Source organism: Ammodytes marinus (genome assembly GCF_949987685.1).
Source record: "Ammodytes marinus genome assembly, chromosome: 2".
NCBI lineage: Eukaryota > Metazoa > Chordata > Actinopteri > Uranoscopiformes > Ammodytidae > Ammodytes > Ammodytes marinus.
Window position 1 is genome coordinate 2,387,806 of NC_137231.1, and position 20,474 is coordinate 2,408,279.

At 40.8% G+C, this 20,474-nt stretch overlaps 1 protein-coding gene across 2 annotated transcripts in view; it reads right to left on the bottom strand.

Annotated features, from left to right (window-relative positions):
• Positions 1–368: 368 nt before the first annotated feature.
• The window catches only part of arid3c (AT rich interactive domain 3C (BRIGHT-like)), a 106,155-nt gene continuing 86,049 nt past the window's right edge, over positions 369–20,474 (bottom strand). For both annotated transcript variants that reach the window (XM_080049028.1, XM_080049027.1), the window contains 5 exons: positions 12,152–12,335; positions 9,658–9,902; positions 4,637–4,870; positions 1,351–1,440; positions 369–521 (listed from right to left, as the gene is read on the bottom strand). In XM_080049028.1, coding sequence (XP_079905154.1) covers positions 376–521; positions 1,351–1,440; positions 4,637–4,870; positions 9,658–9,902; positions 12,152–12,335 — 899 coding nt within the window. In that variant the 3' untranslated portion in view covers positions 369–375. The remainder of the gene's footprint in view (positions 522–1,350; positions 1,441–4,636; positions 4,871–9,657; positions 9,903–12,151; positions 12,336–20,474) is intronic.

The window sequence follows — 20,474 nt, forward strand, 5'->3', positions numbered from 1 at the left end:
ATCTCTTGTTTAGAGGGAGTCTTCACTTGGCATCATCCAGGGGTTCAACCTGAACTACTCCACACTAAACACACATCTTTGAGGAGGTGAAACACAATGGTAACACACACAGAGGGTTAAATGTCCTGGAGATACACACCGCTACTCAGAGCAGGAGGAGTGGGCATAATGGAGGCAGGGCGGATCTCGTGCCTGTTAGTATTAGGTCAAGTTTGGTGCTGACCAACAAAAACCCTGATGGGAGTGGATAGAGAGAAAAGCCAAGTGTAGCTTATGTGATGACCATGTACTGTATATCCAGCTGCTTGGTGTCTTTGAGAAGGAGAAGCCGCCTCCCCTCTGGTGGTGCGTGTGTGTGTGTGGGGGAGGGGGGGCTCAGGGGGAGGGGCCTCTGTGGAGTGAGGAAGAGGAGGATGAGGAAGAGGAGGAGGGCTGGAACTGTGAGGGACTGCTGCTCTTCCCCTGGCTGTGATGGTGTCCAGTCATCGCTGCTATGGCCGACTGTCTGGAGAACAGGACGCCTGAGGATAACACAGCAGCTCTTTAAGTCAGCCTCACACTCCACACTGTTCTGGCATCAGTTCTTAAAGGACCGTGCCAGCGTTTCATGTATTTTTATAGTCTGATTATAACAAACGACATAACATACTCAAGCACCATTGTCTTTTTAAAACCTTATTAGTAGCCATTAACCATCAGCCCATTTCAACATGTTTGTTAATATGACTTTTTAATCTGTCCATTTGTTTGATAATTACTTTCTTTTTCATTACTTCTACTTGTTCATCAAACATACCTTTCACTTCACTTCACTTCACTTCACTTCACTTCACTTCAATTCAATTCAATTCAATTCAATTCAATTCAATTCAATTCAATTCAATTCAATTCAATTCAATTCAATTCAATTCAATTCAATATAATGTCCTAATAAAAACCTACTTTCAGACTTTTTAAAAATAATTTGTCATCTACTTCCAGATCATCATCACAACTTGTTTTCAACTGAACACACAACCTTCACACTCAGGTGGAGAGAGGGGAGTAATTCAGTGATTCACACACACACACGCACGCACGCACGCACGCACACACACACACACACACACGCACACACACACACACACACACTCTAGGCAGACACATAAGACAATAAGCCCCATCAACTTCAAATCCACAGGCCCAATCTTGAGATGTTTAACTTTTTTAACTCTATTGGACTGCCACTTCATTACGATGGATTTTATAGCAAAGACATCAAATTGCGAGGAGGACTAAGCACCAGGGTGCTGCTATAACTTATTGAATTTCCTTCCTGCAATTACATCAGCAAACGGCCCTTCTATTTACCTGTGTAGACAACTCCATTTATTTCTATTGACATGTTGATGCTGCTAATGCCGTTGGTAGACAGGTTCAATGCGGTCTCTTGTCTATCATCTGTCAAGAGAGGAGGCAGAGAGCGAGAGAGAGAAAAACTCAATATGAGCATTTAGAAAGGGAACAGAAGAAGCGAGGGAGCGCCTGGCGGAATATTGGTGATAATTCAGAGAGTGACAGGATAAGGAGAGCTGTATTAAAGAGTTCTGGGGGAGAAAGAACTGTCTAAAGAGGTTACAGTCATTTGTACATGTCAGTCATGGATAAATCCTATAGCAGAACACAGTTGGAAATCCTGGCTGAATAAATGGGACTGGTTGTGAAATAATAGAAATGTCTGAATTAGACATAGCAACACTACACATGGAGTGGTCTTAGTGAAGAGACTGCTGACATATCTAAACCATCTGTAAAGCAAAATGTATCCGTCGTCTGGGTGGAGACAAATAACAGTCTTTGGATATAATCTTTGAATAACAGTGTTTTATGTGAGGGCCAGACGACCAGCACGGGAATTAACCTGAGAAAAGATTCTCACTCATTTCTCCATCAGGTATCAAGTGTTAAAGCCTGCTATTATGACTAATATGAGAGAAGCAGCCATGCAGACAGAAATGATATCACACTTGAGCAGATAGGCCCCTTCTTCTTCCTTTAGCCTCTATCATTAAGTCATATGTGACTTATGGCTTGTCTTGCTGGCTGCAGCCAAAGCCCAGAAATACAAGCATCTGTGCTCATGACAAGCTGCATTCTGCCTGTGGTCAAGAATGACTATTTATTCATCCCATTGTATGAGGTTGAGCTTCAAATGACATGTTATATCATGATCTATGTGCACATTAGTGGTGCAGGCGTCTCACAGCTGGACGTTAGAGTCTGTGAAATACAACTGGTGACGGTGCCAAATAGTCTGTGTTTGACAGGCTTTAAGATCCACCCACCCACTGTGGTAGAGACACTGTCATTTAAGTCTGATTGGAGGCATCTATTTACTCCAAATGACAGAAACAAACAGTTTAAAAGTATACATTAAAATCAGGCTTTCACTTCTTATTATAAGCATGTTTCAATGTCATCATTTAAAATAAAAGGACGTTCAGTCAGTTACAATGATAAGATGTGGCTGGCATTATTCTAGATTTGAACAAAGCCCACGAAAAGACCAAAACCAACATGTTGAACCAACTCTTTCTACTTTCTGTAGCCCACTCGAAGACGTACATCTTTAAAAGTCCTCACCAATATAGTTAGGCTCAGTATGTTCAGAAACAAACAGGAGGAAGTAGTGCATTAGTTGGGGACTATTTTCAGGGGCGGATGATTCCAAATGTAGTCCTCCGGTGAGTATTTGGCAACAAGACGGTGTCCGTGGGATGAAGTAAAATAAACTGCAGCCTGTGTGTTCATGCTGATGAAGGAACATGTCACAGTGACTCACTGATGTGTTTTTAGATAGAAGATATCGAGGGCTTGGAGCAAAAGGGGCGTAAGTGACATATTTGGCGAAAATGACTTATCATTTTAAAGGTCTTGATAAATTCTATCAAATGGTAAAAGAATAACGTCACTAAACATTTTACTTTTTGAAATAAAGGCTGAAAACATAAAGGCGTAAGTGAAAACCTTCAGTTGAGTTTGGAGCAAAAAAGGCGTAAGTGTATCATAGATAGGCTAAAGAGCTGACAATATGGAGGGATTGCAGAAAAGACCAACACTTATACTACAGAAAAGGTGTTTTTGAATATGTTTGGAGAACCTGATATACCCACATATGATGGAGACAATATGGACACTAAAATAAACACTTTATTTTTTATTTTATTTTAATAAATATATATTTTTTAATTTTTAGATTGTTTCTAAAATATGAATTCCTTGAAGCCTGATCTCTATTAAAGTAGAGATTGCTTCCATATGCTGTTTTTTATTAAATATGTATGATCAATAAAAAGTTTGTTTTTGCTCTCCTGTAAAATTCTGAAAATGTCACTTACGCCCTTTTTGCGCCAAGCCCTCGATATATCAGACTTTCATACACACACACACACACACACACACACACACACACACACACACACACACACACACACACACACACACACACACACACACACACACACACACACACACACACACACACACACACACACACACACACACGCACACACACACACACACACCATTTCACTTCTGTCTCTCTGCACTATCAATAAAGCATAAAAATGCCCAAAAAATATCTTTAAAAAAAAAAGAAACATATATTGTTGGTTTGGGTCTTTTCAGTAGTTTTGTTGATAATCATACATACCATTGACCATTATCGGTCTAATACCTTGACTTTGTAGGATATATTGCAATATCAAGTGTGTAGAGTGTAAGGAAGGCCACACAGATGACATCACAACATAAAGACAACATAATAACTGTCAACCTAACTTCTCTTACAGTAAGCCTATTATAGAATGTCTGACATTTCATTTTCCATTGCCAACACCATGCAGGCTCCCTATGTGGTCAGAAGGACTATACTTTAAATAGCATTGAGGACACAGAGGTCCTGTCCTCTGGATTGTTTCAGGGGGTTTAACAACCAGAGAAGTTACTAACCCTGCTTTCCGAATCGCATACTTTCTACTATTTAGTATGGTACTTTTTTTTATGTGTACTCTATACTTGATGTATTTTGTTTTTGCATCTGTAAAGCACCTTGAATGGCCTTGTGTCCGAAATGTGCTTTAGAAATAAACTTGCCTTGCCTTGCCTAGGAAAAAGATTTAGAATGTTCCGATTATTGTGGGCAGATTTAGGATGGTTAGAAAGACCAAGAGGCCAAGATTTTTAGTGTTGAAAATAGCATCCTATTTGGGCGATTCTGACCCATAATCCAGTGCGAAACTGAAGTTACGTCACATCAACGGAGCATCCATATGAAAACAAACGGGGATGTGACGGATATAAAAGCAAGAGGCAAGATAAAGGTGCAATGTTATGATGAAATAAATAAGTAAAAGTATGTCCCTATAGTATGCCTACTGCATCCTAACTAGATTTGTTTTATCGTCAGATGTAGTATGTAGAATAGAAGAAAGAAAGAAAGAGTATGCGATTCGGAACGCAGGGAATATCTTCAAAAATGAAATGAAGACATTTTGAAGCACACATGGATATTACAGAGTTTTGTCAAATGCTAAATCCCCAAAGAACATTTGAAGCATACTCGTGAGCATCCTCAAACTGCTGGTGAGTGTCTGACCTCTGTTGTTGAGCTTGATGTTGAGGGGCAGCTGTGTGGCCATTGCCAGCAGGTTTTGCTGCAGGGCGTGCTGCATCACCCTCTGCTGCTCCTCTGCCATCCTCAGCAGCCTCTTCTCTGGTGCTTCTCCAGCCTCCAGCTTCTCTCTGAGCTGCTCCAGGGCCGCTGCCTGGGCTGAGCCATGCCCACTGGGGGCCACTCGGCCAGGCAGGCAGCTCGACATCATGGAGTCCTCTGGAGAGACACAATGACTATTTAGAAGGTAAAGGTCTCTAAACACACATCTGAATGCCTGATGTCTTGTAAATAGGCTGTGTGTGGCTGTATCCTTTCCAAAAAGGCGCCTGATAATGTAAGCAGTACCCACATCATGTATTTAGTCTCTGCTCATATTGTTCTATAAAAACATAGCGTACAGTACAGTATCACCCAGTAACCTGTGGCGTACCTCAAGGATCGATTTTTAGGGGCCATATTTGTGCTTTAAATGCTCCCCTCAGGCTCTATCTTCAGACAGCATAATACGGCTGGATGGTAAAGAACTGTCTTAAGATGAATGACAACCAGACAGAAGTGATTGACATACTCAAGCTATTTTTTGATCCATATTCTCATTTGCCACATTTCCCCCCCAAACCCGTAAAGGGGCTAAAAGACCCAACTTTAGGGTGTATTCACACATGGAAAGTCCGTTAGTTCACTTGCTTTGGTCCAGACCAAATAGAATTTGGATTTTTTTGTTTGGTGTGGTCCACTTTCATATTGCCCCTTTTGCAAGTGAACCAGCATTACGAAGCAAAACCACACGTGATCTAAGGTCATTCATTCATTGGACAGACATTCTGGGGTGGAGAGAAGCAGGAAGAACGAAGTAAAAACTGCGAATTTATCATTGATATAATATGGAGTTAAAAATAATAAAAATGCCTACATCTAGCCTATAAATAAAGAAGAAAAAAATCTAATTATTGTTGTTTCATATGTTTATAATATGTAGCCCTATGACAATGCCACGTTATGTGGCTTCTAGCCTACGATGTGAAACATCATTTTTACTGTATTTTTGCTGCTGGACGCGCGACTCGCGTGAAGAATAGGCTCAAACTGAAACACAGCTGATTAAGCTGTGTATCAGCTGGGTGTCAGTTCGGCGCAGTTCAGCACCAAACTGACACGGGGACAGTATTGACGGTCCCGTTGGGAAGAACAATAAAAACACACACTTCATGCAAAGCGCAGCGTGAACCTGTTGGCACTGTAGGCTACGGGAGACGCTCCTCTCCATCTGATCGCTGATCCGCACGCATCATTATCAAATGTAATATTTTCGCTCGGGGCTCCCGGTCAAACCACAACTAATCTTCCTAACAATGGCGACAACAACACTTTCCCATAATGTGAAGCTGATGGCGATTTATTAAAAAAGAAAAGAAAGAAAAGGCGCAGTGCTTCCTGCAATTGGGTCGGATCGAGTCCGGCCAAATTCACACCACAAACGAACTGCAGCAGAGTGCGTTTTGAAGCGCATCGAGACTACCTCTTCAGCTGGGTCTCGGAGCGTTTGTTTGGTCCGCCCCCGAGTGCGATTGCTGTATTCACACCTGTCTGAAAGATGCGCACCGAAGGTGGAAGTGCACCTGAGTTCGTTTCAACCGAACTAAACACAGCATGTGTGAATACACCCATAGTTTGTCTTGATTTCCACTGTTCCTCACCTGTTAAAAAGGAAATATAGAAGTAAAAATGGAACTCCTACAGATCATGTTCAAAGTTTTGTGGAGACCATTAAATAAATCAATTTTAAAGTGGTGAACTAATTTCGATAGCTGGGTTTGTAATCTATTCTTTAGCAGTGTCAACATATGACTAAGGATTGTCTAAGAGTGATATAAGAATAATTTACCAATGATTTGTTAATGGGAATTTCATGATTTACTTAAAGCCCTATGGATGACTTAAAATACATTTGTATAATGTTAATATAGCACTTATTAATCATTTACAAATATATATTACTGTTTTGTAAATGATTGTTTCATCATTATCTAATGTATATATATATATATATATATATAATGATGAACAATCATTTACAAACGGTAAGTGTTACCAAGGCTACTATCACTTCAGACATATTACTAAACTGAAGCCCATCCCTCGCTTAAAGACATGCAGACTGTTACCAATGCTCTAATCTCCTCAAGGCTAGACTACTGCAACTACCTGTGTATGGGTATCGCCCAATCCTCTCTGTATCGTCTGCAGATTATGCAGAACACTATTATGCCGATGCGTTCTTCCATAAAGGACCTGTAATCAAAGAGCTCCCATGATATTACTGGTGCATTGGTGTGTCTCGGAAATTGACATTGCTGATATGAGGAAGTCCTGCAAGATGTTTCCTCTTTGGGGGGAGTGACCATACTGGCCACAAGTTGCATGAGTATGAATGTACAGGAATGGGGCACTATTTTGAAATGAATTTCTGACATGCAAGCACACTGACTTCTTCTTAGTTGGCCAAGTAATCATGCAACCCCCTTTTTCAAAATAATGTGTGCAATATTTCCTTTGACAAAGGATTCATCAGGAGGAAATGAATCATCCTTCACCGTGACAGAAAATGCTATGTGTATTTAGGACTGGTCCAGCTGATTGCATCATGACCAAAATGAACTTACTTACCTTACTATTATTAAGCTCTTCCACTATGTTTCTTCAGACCAAAGCCATGCTGGTGTGCAAGAGTTTTGTTTGTGAAAAGGTACACAAGTAATCCAAAATGGTGTACTCTGCCTAGGCCATGCTTGTCAGATGTTATCTTGTCATATGCCAAACATTCTAGCCATATAATGGCCTGATAAATTCAGTACAATGCACATTCACGCAGCATTATTCCCTAAGCACCTCAACGGAGTCATGTCATAGTAATGTTACTATGGTAATTCAAAGATTTTCTTTTTAACAGATCTACTATTACTTTGTCAGATATTAAGCCATTATACCAATTTAACACTAGAACCGCCACGGGGTCAATTTGACCCGTGGCGGTTTTTCAACTGCCCATAACTATACTTTTACGAAATATTGAAGCCCCCCACTCTTTGACTTTTCCTAAAATGGTGTTGTGATGCTCTCCCTATGGTTAAATAAAGTCACAATTAAACTGGATTAAAAAAACAGGCATTTATACCTAGAACTGCCACACTGGGTCAATTTGACCCGCACAGGAAAATGAAATATTTTCGAGCAGGTTGCTAGGCAACGGCATTGTTTGGGGTCCGCGATCTGACAACTGTACGTGCAGTCATTCATAAACACTTACAATAAATTAGAGATGAAGATACATACCTAACAACATTAGAATTACTAAGTGAAATGAGTGATGCCAGTCTGATAGCGAGAGATCAGAACTGAGCGCTGTCTTCCACACACCGTGGCTCGCAGCTCAACTGACAGACAGCTGAGTGCTGTCTGTGAGCCGGACAGAGAGCGACGGAGGGATCCTCCGCCTCAAAACATGTCAACGTGGGGAAAAATGAATGAATAATCAATTAGAGCTTACCTAAAAATAAGTTTGCCATGTTACTGTTTATTGTATTTAGGATTTTAGCTCATTTGGGCGCTGTTTTGACCTTCTGTTTTCACTACTATACTTGCGATATTATATCTACTTTCAGTTTCATTACTGAGTCGCCACGAAACGTGATTAGTGTTCTTAAAGATACTTAGATTATAAAACAAGAGGTCCAAAACACAGATGATTATTAAACAAACTAATTTATGACTTTATACCACACTAGAAATGCACGGGTCAATTTGACCCGCCTGGCGGTTCTAGGTATAAATAGAATGCTGGCGGTTCTAGTGTTAACTACTATAAAGGTTCAGTAAGCGGAAAGGTCAGTTTAGCAAACTTCCTGTCAGTTACTGCAGTTAGCAGTCCCCTCCCTCGTCCCCACGTCACCACATTAATGCACTGCGGTCTTCCAGCAGCGAGTTATCTAGCATCATCTCAGATCCGTAAGTGTGATAAAATATGATAAAAACCATCAAAACAGACATTGGGGAGGATTTTTATCTGCTCCGCCATTGTAGGCGCATACACATTCGCCCATCTGTCGCTCTGCGCGTGCACCGGCAGTGAGACGGGTGCTGGTTAGTAGCGTTCTCTCTTCTGATTGGATACTACACAGTAAATTCCCCAGTGTTAAATATGCAGTGTCAAACTCCATTAACTCTATCTGAGTTAATATAACAACAGCTGGAGTAGAATGCCTCCTAGTGTTGGTGTCAATTTCGGTAGTTAAAAGACGGGGTGTAGAAAGTACTCTATAAGGCTTTAAATAACACTATACAGTGTATTTTTAACTCTATTTTGAGTTAATTTAACTCTAAAATTGTAACACTTTGAAGAGAGTTAATTTAACTCCAATTCTGAGTGGGACCAAATACACTCGGAAATGGTGTTAAATTTAACTCTTTTAGTGTTATTTTAACACTTCAAAATTTACTGTGTAGTAGTGGGATCCCAGAAAAGTTTATTTGCCGATTACATGGAGCGAGTGACTGAGAGATCGGCTTTATGAAATGCGCACACTATATAAGTGATCACTGTATGAATAAAGAGCGATTTAACACGTATATTAACATAAATAAATCGCTCACTTCACCTTTAAGGTTATTAATGTGAAAAATGTGTGCAGAAAGGGTGGTAGAGTTTTATAGACAGTGGCTTAAAGCTCTGAAAAAAACAGTCAAAGTTTAACCAGCTGCAATTGGTCAATGAAAATCTTTTTTTAAATAAAAAATAAAACAGAGCAGCAGAGTGCTGAGTTTGACATGAATGTATTTGAATTACTGGAAATGTACATTATGCTGAAGACAAACATGGGGTTGTGTTATTAGCCAATATTAGCCAAAACAGGAGCATGTCAGGAAACATGGGAGGCTTCAAACTAAACAAAGAAATACACTTCTCTCTACAGTTGAGGTAAAAAGTAGTTGTCCTAAAATGTTACCTTTCTTGATGACAGGCACCTGGGACATATGGCCAGTGGTGTACGTGGGCATAGACAGGTGGGACATGTGTATCTTTGGTGAGGACAGGAGGCTGGGCGTCCCTACAGGAGAGTAGTTAAAGATGGCTGAACCGTAGCTTTGCCGACGGCCTTCGCGCCGGTTGCTGTCAATAGCTGCCTGGAGCTCGCCGGGGGAGCTGAGGCCCCGCTTCTCACATTCATACGGGTAGAGGTACTTCATATACCTGCAGGGAAGAGGAACAATTCACTCACTCACTCTGTCTGTAACACTGTGTGTCATGTACTTCATGAATTCAGACACACACTTCTGTCTGCCTGTCCTCCTGTCATGTGCTCTGGTCATTTGCACTGAAACACACACACACACACACACACACACACACACACACACACACACACACACACACACACACACACACACACACACACACACACACACACACACACACACAAATATAAAGAAATAAAAAGTCATGACAAACAAGTCAGGTTTCCCAAAGTTACCTGGGTACTGAAGTGCGTATAAAAACACTGACTGTTTATAAACTCATATTGTTTCAGCAATTTAACACAATGTATTACCGAATATGACCAATTAAAAACCTATACACATTAAGCACAGTATATGTAGAGTAGGGGCATTTCTATTCTGAAGCTGTCTTGACCAGATATCTCAACCCACTGAGATATCTGAGTGTAACATCTAGCGTGGGTCAATACAACACAGCAAATGATGATTCTGTCATGAACAATCAATGATGCTTAAACCTCCTACCATGGACTTAATGTTTGTGAAACCATCTTATTCTTCCTCTGATGATCATAAATGACCTGTAACAGCAATCGAGACCATCAGTGAAAAGATTGCTATTTTTATATAGTTATTATTAATGCTTTTGCTCGGGTCAGAATTCCCCGCCAACTCAGACCAAACGATTTACAGCAGGCAGACTCGAAAAGCCTGTGTTTATATATGTCAAAATACCCACACACGAGTTATAAAGTTAGAAGATAACATGCACAGTGTCTCCGCGACACCATCAGTGATCAGCGGAGAGTGTCGTGCAGGGCTCAAATATAACACTCACCAATTTAGTCTAAGCGATTAGTAAGTTATTGAGACCACCCGCCACTTTGGCTGGAGAAAGATTTGTGCTCTGCCGGTTTCTCTAGCAAAATAAACGTGTCTCACCCCCTATATGCCAGGGACACGGCTCTCTCTTCATTAAAAAAACACTATCAGCGTGCAGCGGTTAAGTTACTGTTCACACAAAAGGAGCATTAAGGCTACGGCTTCACAGTAAAAGCATTTCACTGGCTAAACATTAATAGCATTTCACTGGACAAACGTGAGTTGACTTTTATTTTGAAGTACGCCTAACAGGAAAGTAGCCGCTCACAAAGCCCCTTCACTATCAGCAAGTCTTCTGTTTTCACAAGTTCAATGCGGTGAAATAAAAGGACAGAAAGCTTGTCATTGACAATAATTGTAACCCTAAGCTTACACCAAAGGCTTTATAAACGTTAGTGGCATTAATTTTCGGTTACAGTAAGGTTTTATGCATCAAATTGTACCGGAAGAGCTACTGTATCTACTAGGCTAAGTGTCACGGCTGACTATTGGCTTGGCATGCTTACAACAGCGATTTCGTCCCGTTTCCTCTGAAAACATGTACGAGTGAAGATTTCAAATGAATTGAGTCAGAACGGTTTAACTTTTGAAACCAAAAACGGGAAAACTGTCACGTTTTCACTGTGTAAAGGGCCCCTAAGAGTCTGATGTACTAAGAGCCCAAATATAGAGTGCTTAATTGTGTGCACATTCTAACAGTTTTTATACACACAGATGTTTAGTGTATCAGGCCCTGAGACTGTAGATTAAGTGCCAAGCCATGTCAAATACTATAATTAGCATGAATCACAGCAGCAGGATTGGCAGGTAGAGACACATACCACTGCTGCAGGAAATAAAGACTGTGCTTTTTAACATGTCTAGACACGTCTTATCAAATAAGCATCTGATCATATTCTAATCATAGCAGACGAAGTTAAGCAACAGATAACACCGTATTTACAATATAAAAAACAAAGTATCTCCTTCTAACACTTGTGTCTGTCTTGCTGTTAGGAGTGTCACATTGCACATTTCAATTGAACTTATCTACTTTTTACTTTCTATTCTATTTTATATATACTGTTTTATATTGCACAGAAAATTCCTTTGCACTACTTAGTATTTAGAATTTATCTTATGCAAATATTGTTTATGTTTATCTTGTTTATCTTATTTAACTCTATATTTTTATTTTATTTGATTTTATTGTTCCAACTTCACTGTGGGCCAGAGATAAATGCCATTTTCCATACTGATGTATGTCTTGCATATATCAGAACATACAATAAAAGACTTTGACTTAAAAAAAAAAAAAAAGTGCGCGTTGAGGTTTATCAGTCATGTGCCGTATATACTCACTGTGTTCGGAGAGTGAAAGCTGCACTGGTAATAGAGGTAGGGAGGTTAAGGCCTTTGGTGATCTCACGCCATATTTTCTTATTGATGACTTCCACTAAGCCGCCTTTCTCTGTGACCAGCTTGTAGAGCGTGTAGAGATCCAACACCTGCTTGGCCATGATAGGAATCCGATTCACCGGAGTCCCTGCAGAAAAGCAAAAAAACCACAATATCCACAATCAATTCCATTAACTTTGCTTCCTCGCATCAATAGGCCCCCGCACCATCTTATAAGGCCAATCTCTCTCTCTCTCTCTCTCTCTCTCTCTCTCTCTCTCTCTCTCTCTCTCTGGAGCCAGTTAAATGTCTTGACAGCTCTGTTCACATTAGGAATTATAACTTTCCAAAATGTTCCTAAGAAACTAAAAAACAAACTCATCCCACTTCACTATGTAAGACGGCAAACCTAAAAGCTGTTCCTTGTGCACGACAATTCAACAAAATGTACATATCCGGCATGAAATAAAATAGTAGGGCCTAGGTAACAAGGGTAACAACAAAACCACAAATAAATCCATCTTGACTTGTTTAAAACACAAATAAAATCAGAAGAAAAATGGGAGGTCATCTTCTCTATTAATAACTGCCAACCCTCTCCCTTATTAGCAAAATAATTGGGCTGGGTTAATAATTTGTATTTGCAATTTAATGTGAGGCAATAAAGAGAGAGCGGCTGCTCTTTGTGAAGATTCCAAAGTGGTTGACCCTGAGATAATTAACCTGCATTTTGCTGATAGAGTTCCAGTGTGCCCATTGGATTTACCATAATAGCGATCGATAGCCGCAGATATATAGTGCAAACAACAGCACTGGGGCCCATACAGTGAGGGGGGAGGGAGAGCTCTGAAGTATCGTCTGAGGTGGTAAAACCACATCAATTAAGGCCAGTAATTACGGCTTCATTTGGCAGTGCTGACATGTGAACGTATGAGACACTATTAAAACAAGAGATTGATGTTTCCCTTTGCTCACAAGACAATACCAGCAGTGAGTGTGAAGCTGCATTGCTCTTAGGAGGAGGCAGTACGGGAGAGGAGCTGGATTTAGACTGAAGAAAAATATATTGTGGCAAGTAATGAACAGACATTCTCAACAGGCAAAGGCTTTGTGAGTTGATCTGAAACAAATGAAACAATAGAATTCAGAGGAATTAAAAAAGTTGATGGAGAAAAAAAGGGACACTTGATGTTTGGGGCGGGGGGCTCGGCCATTATTAGGCTACCAGTTCAGACTGCCCAGTGTAATGACCTTTAATAACCATACACACCTACAGTGCTTCACTGAATAGCCTAAATATAAGGAAATAAATCATCATGGCCCCTCAACTAGCAGGTGAAAAATAGAAAAGCAAGTGCAAAACAAAAGCATTATTAGCTCTGTCTTATGGACACACATACAGGAATAAGTTTTCTACGTGTAAATTCTATACTGTTCATAAAAAGTAGCTTTCCACCTTGTATCTGTTGCAATGGACCCCTCCATCATATAACATGGGTCTGCAGACCAATCCACTGAAATGTTTTTACAGTTGCAGAGTAAAGAGTGCTGCCTGAAAAATAATGTTCCTTCTGCATCTCAAGATTTGATTTAAATCTAAATTTTAAGGGCGCTCCGGTGGCGTAGTGGATGGAGCGCGTACCATATTGGCTCGGGCCTTTGTTGCAGTGGTCGCGGGTTCGAGTCTGATCCGTGGACCTTTACTGCAGGTCATCCCCCCTCTCTCTCTGTCTCCCCATTTCAACTCTGTACTATCTAATAAAGCTTGAAAATGCCTAAAAATCTAAATTTTAAGAGTCTGGGCCTATTATCTCATAATCCGTCTATGAACCAACTGGTTTACACAATCTTTTTTATTTTTGCGGGGAGCACGCACAAGCATTATTTATAGAAAAAAAAATGTGGGGGGCCCCACACAGGGTCTTGAAACGGGCCCCGCGATCGTTAAGACCGCCCCTGCACGCTTGTCGTGCCGCTTGACGAAACGCTGCGCTTTCTCTCTGCCCGCTCGCCTCGCCATTGAGAATGCATTAGTGGGCGCAACAAACGCCTCGGCCCGTGTGAAACGGCCTTAACTACTGAACCAATAAAATCAAATGAGGTTCTGGCATTTTCCCCAAAAAACAGGACAAATTGTGTCCCAGGAGAGATTTTTCTTTTCCTGGGACAGCTGGTGAAAAAAGAGAACAATTTCGGGAAAAACGGGACAGGTGGCAACACTAGTATGAACTGTAGTGAAAGACCAGGAACATTGAACTATACAGAGAACAAGTGAGACACCCCCAGCCTCCACCTTCCACACACAGCTTTTTCTCTCTCCTGCCACTGAATATAATTTGTATCTGTGCTGATCTATAAAACTATTATTTTTGGTGAAGACACAATAGCCAACCAAACAAGGATTGAGGTAATAAATAAAAGACTCAGCCTTTGTCTGAGAAGAGACAGGCCTCTTAAAAGAAGAGTTATGTGCTTTCAATACTGAGGGTGATGTATTTGTCTCTGTGATTCCCTGAAAGAGATATGAGGAATAAAGAGTGGAGCGTGGAGGGCCTTTTGTCAGCATAAACTATCTCATCAGGCCATGTATCATTATGACAATAAGCCATTGGTGGACAAGGAAGAAGGAGGACATCCACTTTGCCACAGTGCTATTCAGTTCATCTCTTCAGCTATACTAAAAGAAGTGCAGTGTGTTACTGGTAGAATGTGTAAGCATCAGGGCTGTAGTAATGCATTAATCATCTTTCTGCTTGGCTTCATGGCTGATGTGTTAATGGATAATGGGAGGAGAATCTACCCTGCTCTTTGAACCCGTCAGCTGAAGGATTAATGCAGCGACGCAGGACAACCCAACAGTTTATCTACTGCTGCTCCACTCACTCAATGGAGAGGGTGGAACGCACACACTGTCAAACATCACCAGGATATATGAACAACACAATGTTATGGGGACCGAAGCACAATTCAATTGGCCCTCCCAACTCAAACAGTAGTGAAAGAGCCAATAAGCGCTCTTGTATAAAGTAGGAACCAATCTTTGGTTCCACAGTTGCTACCTGGACATTGAAACACTTTTTGACTACACACAACCCAAGTTACATCAAGGTCTATTTTTGTATGTTGGTTTTAGAGCGTGTAGCTAAATACAGTGGAAATAAACAAAACAAATGTTTTAAACAGCAAGAAAGACTCGGACTTTCATTCATCAATACCGGACAAAGGTCATCAAGAATATATCCAAAGCATCTCGGGGCCTAAAGCTTGGTCTTGGCCTCTATAAGTAGGTTATGTCGTAGATATCGTATATTTTTTTCTTGTCTACAAATCAATAGGCAATAATGAATAATATTGTGTTGAGTATTGTGTGTATGAAATGCAAATCACAGCATGATATATCTTCTTCCTATGTGCTGTAGAGCTCAATTGTTGTCTAATAATATTAACCAATGAGCCAGGGTGAGATGTTTCTCTCATTCAAATACTCACAAGAGCACCAAAGGTGGATTAATCCGCTCCTGAAAATAGTCCCAGACAATTGAGATATCCATATTCAGTAGGAACCAATGGGCTGGGTCCTGAGAACCACGGACAAGGCAGGAAAGTCAGTGTACAAAGGGACATGGTTGATATTAGGTTTTTTAACATTTTTTGACATTTAAATAGTACAACAATTATTTACTTAACCTTGAAGAAGATAATCCAGGGAAGGAGAGTCTAATGCCACACTAGCAGCTTGGTGAGGGTTAGGGTTACACACACATTGGTGTCATTCTCATTCAAAAATAAAAAAACTAACTAAGATGTCTAAAGGTTGAAGTCCAGAAGTTTTTTCTTAGATCTTTAATACTTTTTGGTGAAGTGACTGATTTGACCTGACTAATGTTTTAGCATGCTAACATTAGCAACTAACACAAACAGCTGAGTCTGATGCTGGAGCTTTTGAAGGTATTGGTCATAAACCAAAGTAGGCCTATTGGAGAAACTGACATTTTTACCTGATGTGTGATTAGGGCTGCACAATATATCAAATTTTTATCACAATGACGATATTGGCTTCCCACGATGACGTGTACAGGAATGTGCGATATTTGTGGGCGTGTGCTCCGCTGCGAAGCAAATCAATCACTCCCGAAACCACTCGCTGATCATGTGCCTGTCCATGCTCCAGAGAGCTGTCAATCAAAGTCCAGTGGCTCTGCCCCCAAAGGGTGAATAACTTTCCGCCCGCATAGATAGAAAGCACTCCACGAGCGAGCGGAAGCTGCTGCCTATTGTGCGAGCGAAAGCAGATATCTGCGCGTGTGAAATCACATACAGTAAATCCCCTGGTGTCTCTTTTTTGTGTGTGCCGGATTTATAACCCAATACTAACTCCATACAGTCAGTGTAGAAGAGTAAACTGATCTGCTAATATCATAGCCTGGTCCAACCAGACCAACGTACTTCATTTCATTTGTACAGAAGGTCTGGAAGTGCTGTAATTGGCAAACGTTCACTCACTTGGAGGCGGGTGTCTGTCGAAGTTTAGAACTATTGGATCTGCCCAGTGTCACTCTGCATTAGCCAACCAATCGCATCACGTTTGGTCGTCACGTGTGTCATGAGCCGGCTTTTGACGGTGCCTTCCAGTTGGACAGGGAACTCGGAAATTTCCGACTTCACTACATATTGTAGTCTATGAATCTACTGGTACCTGGCAACAGTAACTTGTTAGAGCCTAACGTTTAGTTATTTGGACGAGAAAGGTTTTAGGCGTCCATACTTTCGCGAGCAGATGCACTGGAACACAGACAGGTCGGAACTCGGAACTACCAAGTCGGAAATCTCCTTCTTCCGAGTATAAAGGAACGCAGCATTCAACTGAAACTGGAGAGCGACTTCGACGTCATCGTTCTCAGCCACTCGCTCTGATCGCTGATTGGACGACTGTAGATTCTCCGGCGAAAGCTGGGAAATGCACTGTACACCCAGACTGACTACTGAAGGGAAAATGAAATTTGGCCGGAAGTAGGCGGGCGGGCGGAGCCAGGCTACTAATATCACTGGTTTCTTCTTTGACATGCACAGCAGCATACAGATCCCGGGAATAGAACAATGGCTTACACTCCGCTCGTGATGACACGTTAAACAGCTGTTGCTACCGGCGAATCGCGGCCATTTAATAACGTGCATGAATTATAACCTATTACAGCAGGGGCGGGCCGTCCATTGAGGTAAACCATGCAATTGCCTGGAGCCCCGGGGCCCCCAAAATGCCCTCTTTATATTTTGCCCCATATCTATTGTTTTTTATAAAACATCTCTTCACAATAGTATAATCGGGATGTCTAATTACTCGCGTTTTGACGGCCTTTCTGCCAACCGTGCACCCCCCTTCAGTCTGCACTACATGGACTATTCCATGTAGTGCAGACGTTCACGCGTAAATCCAAAAAAGTAAATAGCGGGAGAAGAGAGAGACGAGATAAACCTAACCTACCTATACCAAAATGAAGCGAACATACGAGAGCGGCTCACAAAACAAACAGAAGAAGGACCAAAGTCAGGACTTAATATCAAAGCTGCCGAAGCTATTAAGCTTTTTTACAGCACCCAGCGCGGTGGCAGCGGAACCTTAGACAGAAGAACAGCTGTCAATCCAACAGGTGGCTCTGGCTCAGCCAGCAGCTATGCTAATGACGTGAATGTGTGTCAACAAACTGATGGAGATAATTAATGGTGCAACGGATCACGGTTGATCCGTGGTCCATTCGGACCAACCCTCACGGTTTGGGACCCATGTGAACCGCGGATTGGATGCATATATGCTAAAAAAAAAAAGACGCCTGTGTGTTCACGTGATCGGCGATCGTGTATTACAGAACAGTTAGTGGCGATCGGGGCCAGCCTCTAGGTCTACTGTAGGCTACTGACAAAAATCACACAACACATTGCCTGTATTTTTGTAACAATATTTAGGCCTATTAGTTTAGGCTATATTTGGCTGCTCCACTTTAAGTCAGCCCAGCCAGGCGATAGTTAAGTTTCAATTTCGTTTTCACCTTCGTGTGTAACAGCTGTTCAGAACAACAGCTGATAGGCTTGCGACAGCAGGAGTCAGTCTAAAGCCATCAATGATCAATTTAAGTAAAAAAGCAAAATAAAGCTATCTCTTCCTCCCTCTATCTGTGTATATTTCTCTCTCCCCTGCACACTTAGTCACTACTATCCATGCTTAAAGAAGGCAGGGTTATAACCTAATTTTATTTTTTTAATATTTGAAGATTTTATTTCAAATAGGCCTAGACTGTGGACACAGGCTATTTTGTAATTCACTGTGTATTTAAAAAATAAAACAACACATTTAATTGAAAGCAAAGTCATATTGGTCTCTAGAATTGTATCCAGGTTAGTGGCAATCATCAACTTCCTGTCAGAGAGAAAGCTTCCTCTGCGTGGCCCCTCTGACACACTTAATGAACTAGGACTAGGCAATAGACATGTCATGGGTCAGGTTCAGTTAATGGCTCAGTTTGACCCTGTGATGTGGGATCCTCTTAGACCAATCCAAGCTAAGAAAGCCTCTGACACGACGTACCTGAGTAGTCTCATCCAAAATGAAAAAAAGCTAGTGACTTTTGTTCATCCCTTGTATGGAGTATCTCAGTGTGCGCGAGGTACATTAGATGCAAGGGCCCCCAAATGACTGTTCGCCTGGAGCCCCAAAATGGCTAAGTTCGCCACTGTATTACAGCGATCGTGAAACTCTATGCACTTACTCAATCAGGTGATGCAAAACAAATTCAGAAAAAGCACGTTTCAACCGTGGAATGATAGATTACTGCGGCAACTTGCACGCTCACACAACAGACGCTCCGGCTGACTGACGTCACCGCCGATAACTGGCAGTCATAATGTCATCCGCACTAAATAAAACACATCTTAAAACACTATAAGAAAATAACAAACACTGTAACCTATAAACTTTGGGGCCTTTTCTACAGTCAGTGCCTCTGTTTCACCGGCGTTCACACAACCTGTGCTGCTGAGTGTTACCTGCCCATTCCTGTGTCCATCCTTTCAAATTAAATTCTGGCATGGTAGAGCCATATAGGTTGTGATTCATTTTGATAAGGCACAGCTCCTAGTATAAATATTTTAGTTATACATTTTGGCCACAATTTTATTTAGTTTAAAATCAAGTTTTATACACATCCATCATGCAGGTACAATGAGTGGAGTAAAATAGTTTATAGTTTGCTTCTAGGAGAAGCAATGAGGTCAGGTGACAAAAAACCTTATTTGTCTGCAAAGATGTGTTATTTAACAGAAATGTAAAACAAGGAAAAGTTAAAGCAGTGCTCTGTGGATTTGATTTTGTGCAAAGTTTTGGTACAATATTTTGATTTATATTTTTCTTTGTGGAAATGCATTGATTTCAGGTTAGCACTTGAGGATACATTTCTTTATGCAAAAATGTGTACATTAGCAGGAATATTGCATTGTCAATCACATGGATATGAAAGCAGTGTTGTTTTTACGTGACAATCCAATACAAATATTTGACTCACTAAAATTACTGAATAATCGTGGTAAAATATCAATATTGACCAAAATAATCATGATAATCGTTTTGGCCATAATCGTGCAGCCCTAGTATGTGATACTGAAATACAACATGGTGACATAATGTCCTTGTCACGTTGAACAGAAGAATGTTCAATAGTTTAATGATTTGCTGAAATGTGAAAATGAGCAATGAACAATGATACAATTATGTAAAACATGATGTGAAAAAACATTTATATAAGCGATGTAGTTAGCATTTAATTTTTTGTTCAGATACAACACTGTACATATGCTACTCATTTAAATAAAACTTTTTAACAGTGTTTTACTGTGAAAAATTTAAACCGGTTTTTACAAAACCAAAAGGTCTCACATATTGGTATCTAAATACAACAGCCACCCAAGAACATTGCCTGAATAGAATGCAGCCTTAAACTGTGTGGGAACTTCAAATACAGAAACAAAAACAACTTACAAATTCATATTGTAGTCATGACAGAAAATGCACAAACCATTGCACACAGCCACCTTGTTTTTTCCCTGTGCTATTTATGTGAAGACTCCATAGAAAGACACAGACAAACATTCAAACGGAGAAATGTATTGAAAGGTGAGCGCAGGATGCCGCAGCAAGGTAAAGAGGAAAATGTAGTGTCAGCGTGATCGAAGACTGCTATTTAAAGGCGACTCTTAAGTAGCCTTTTCTTCTGCCACATATTATTCTTAATTAGGTGGA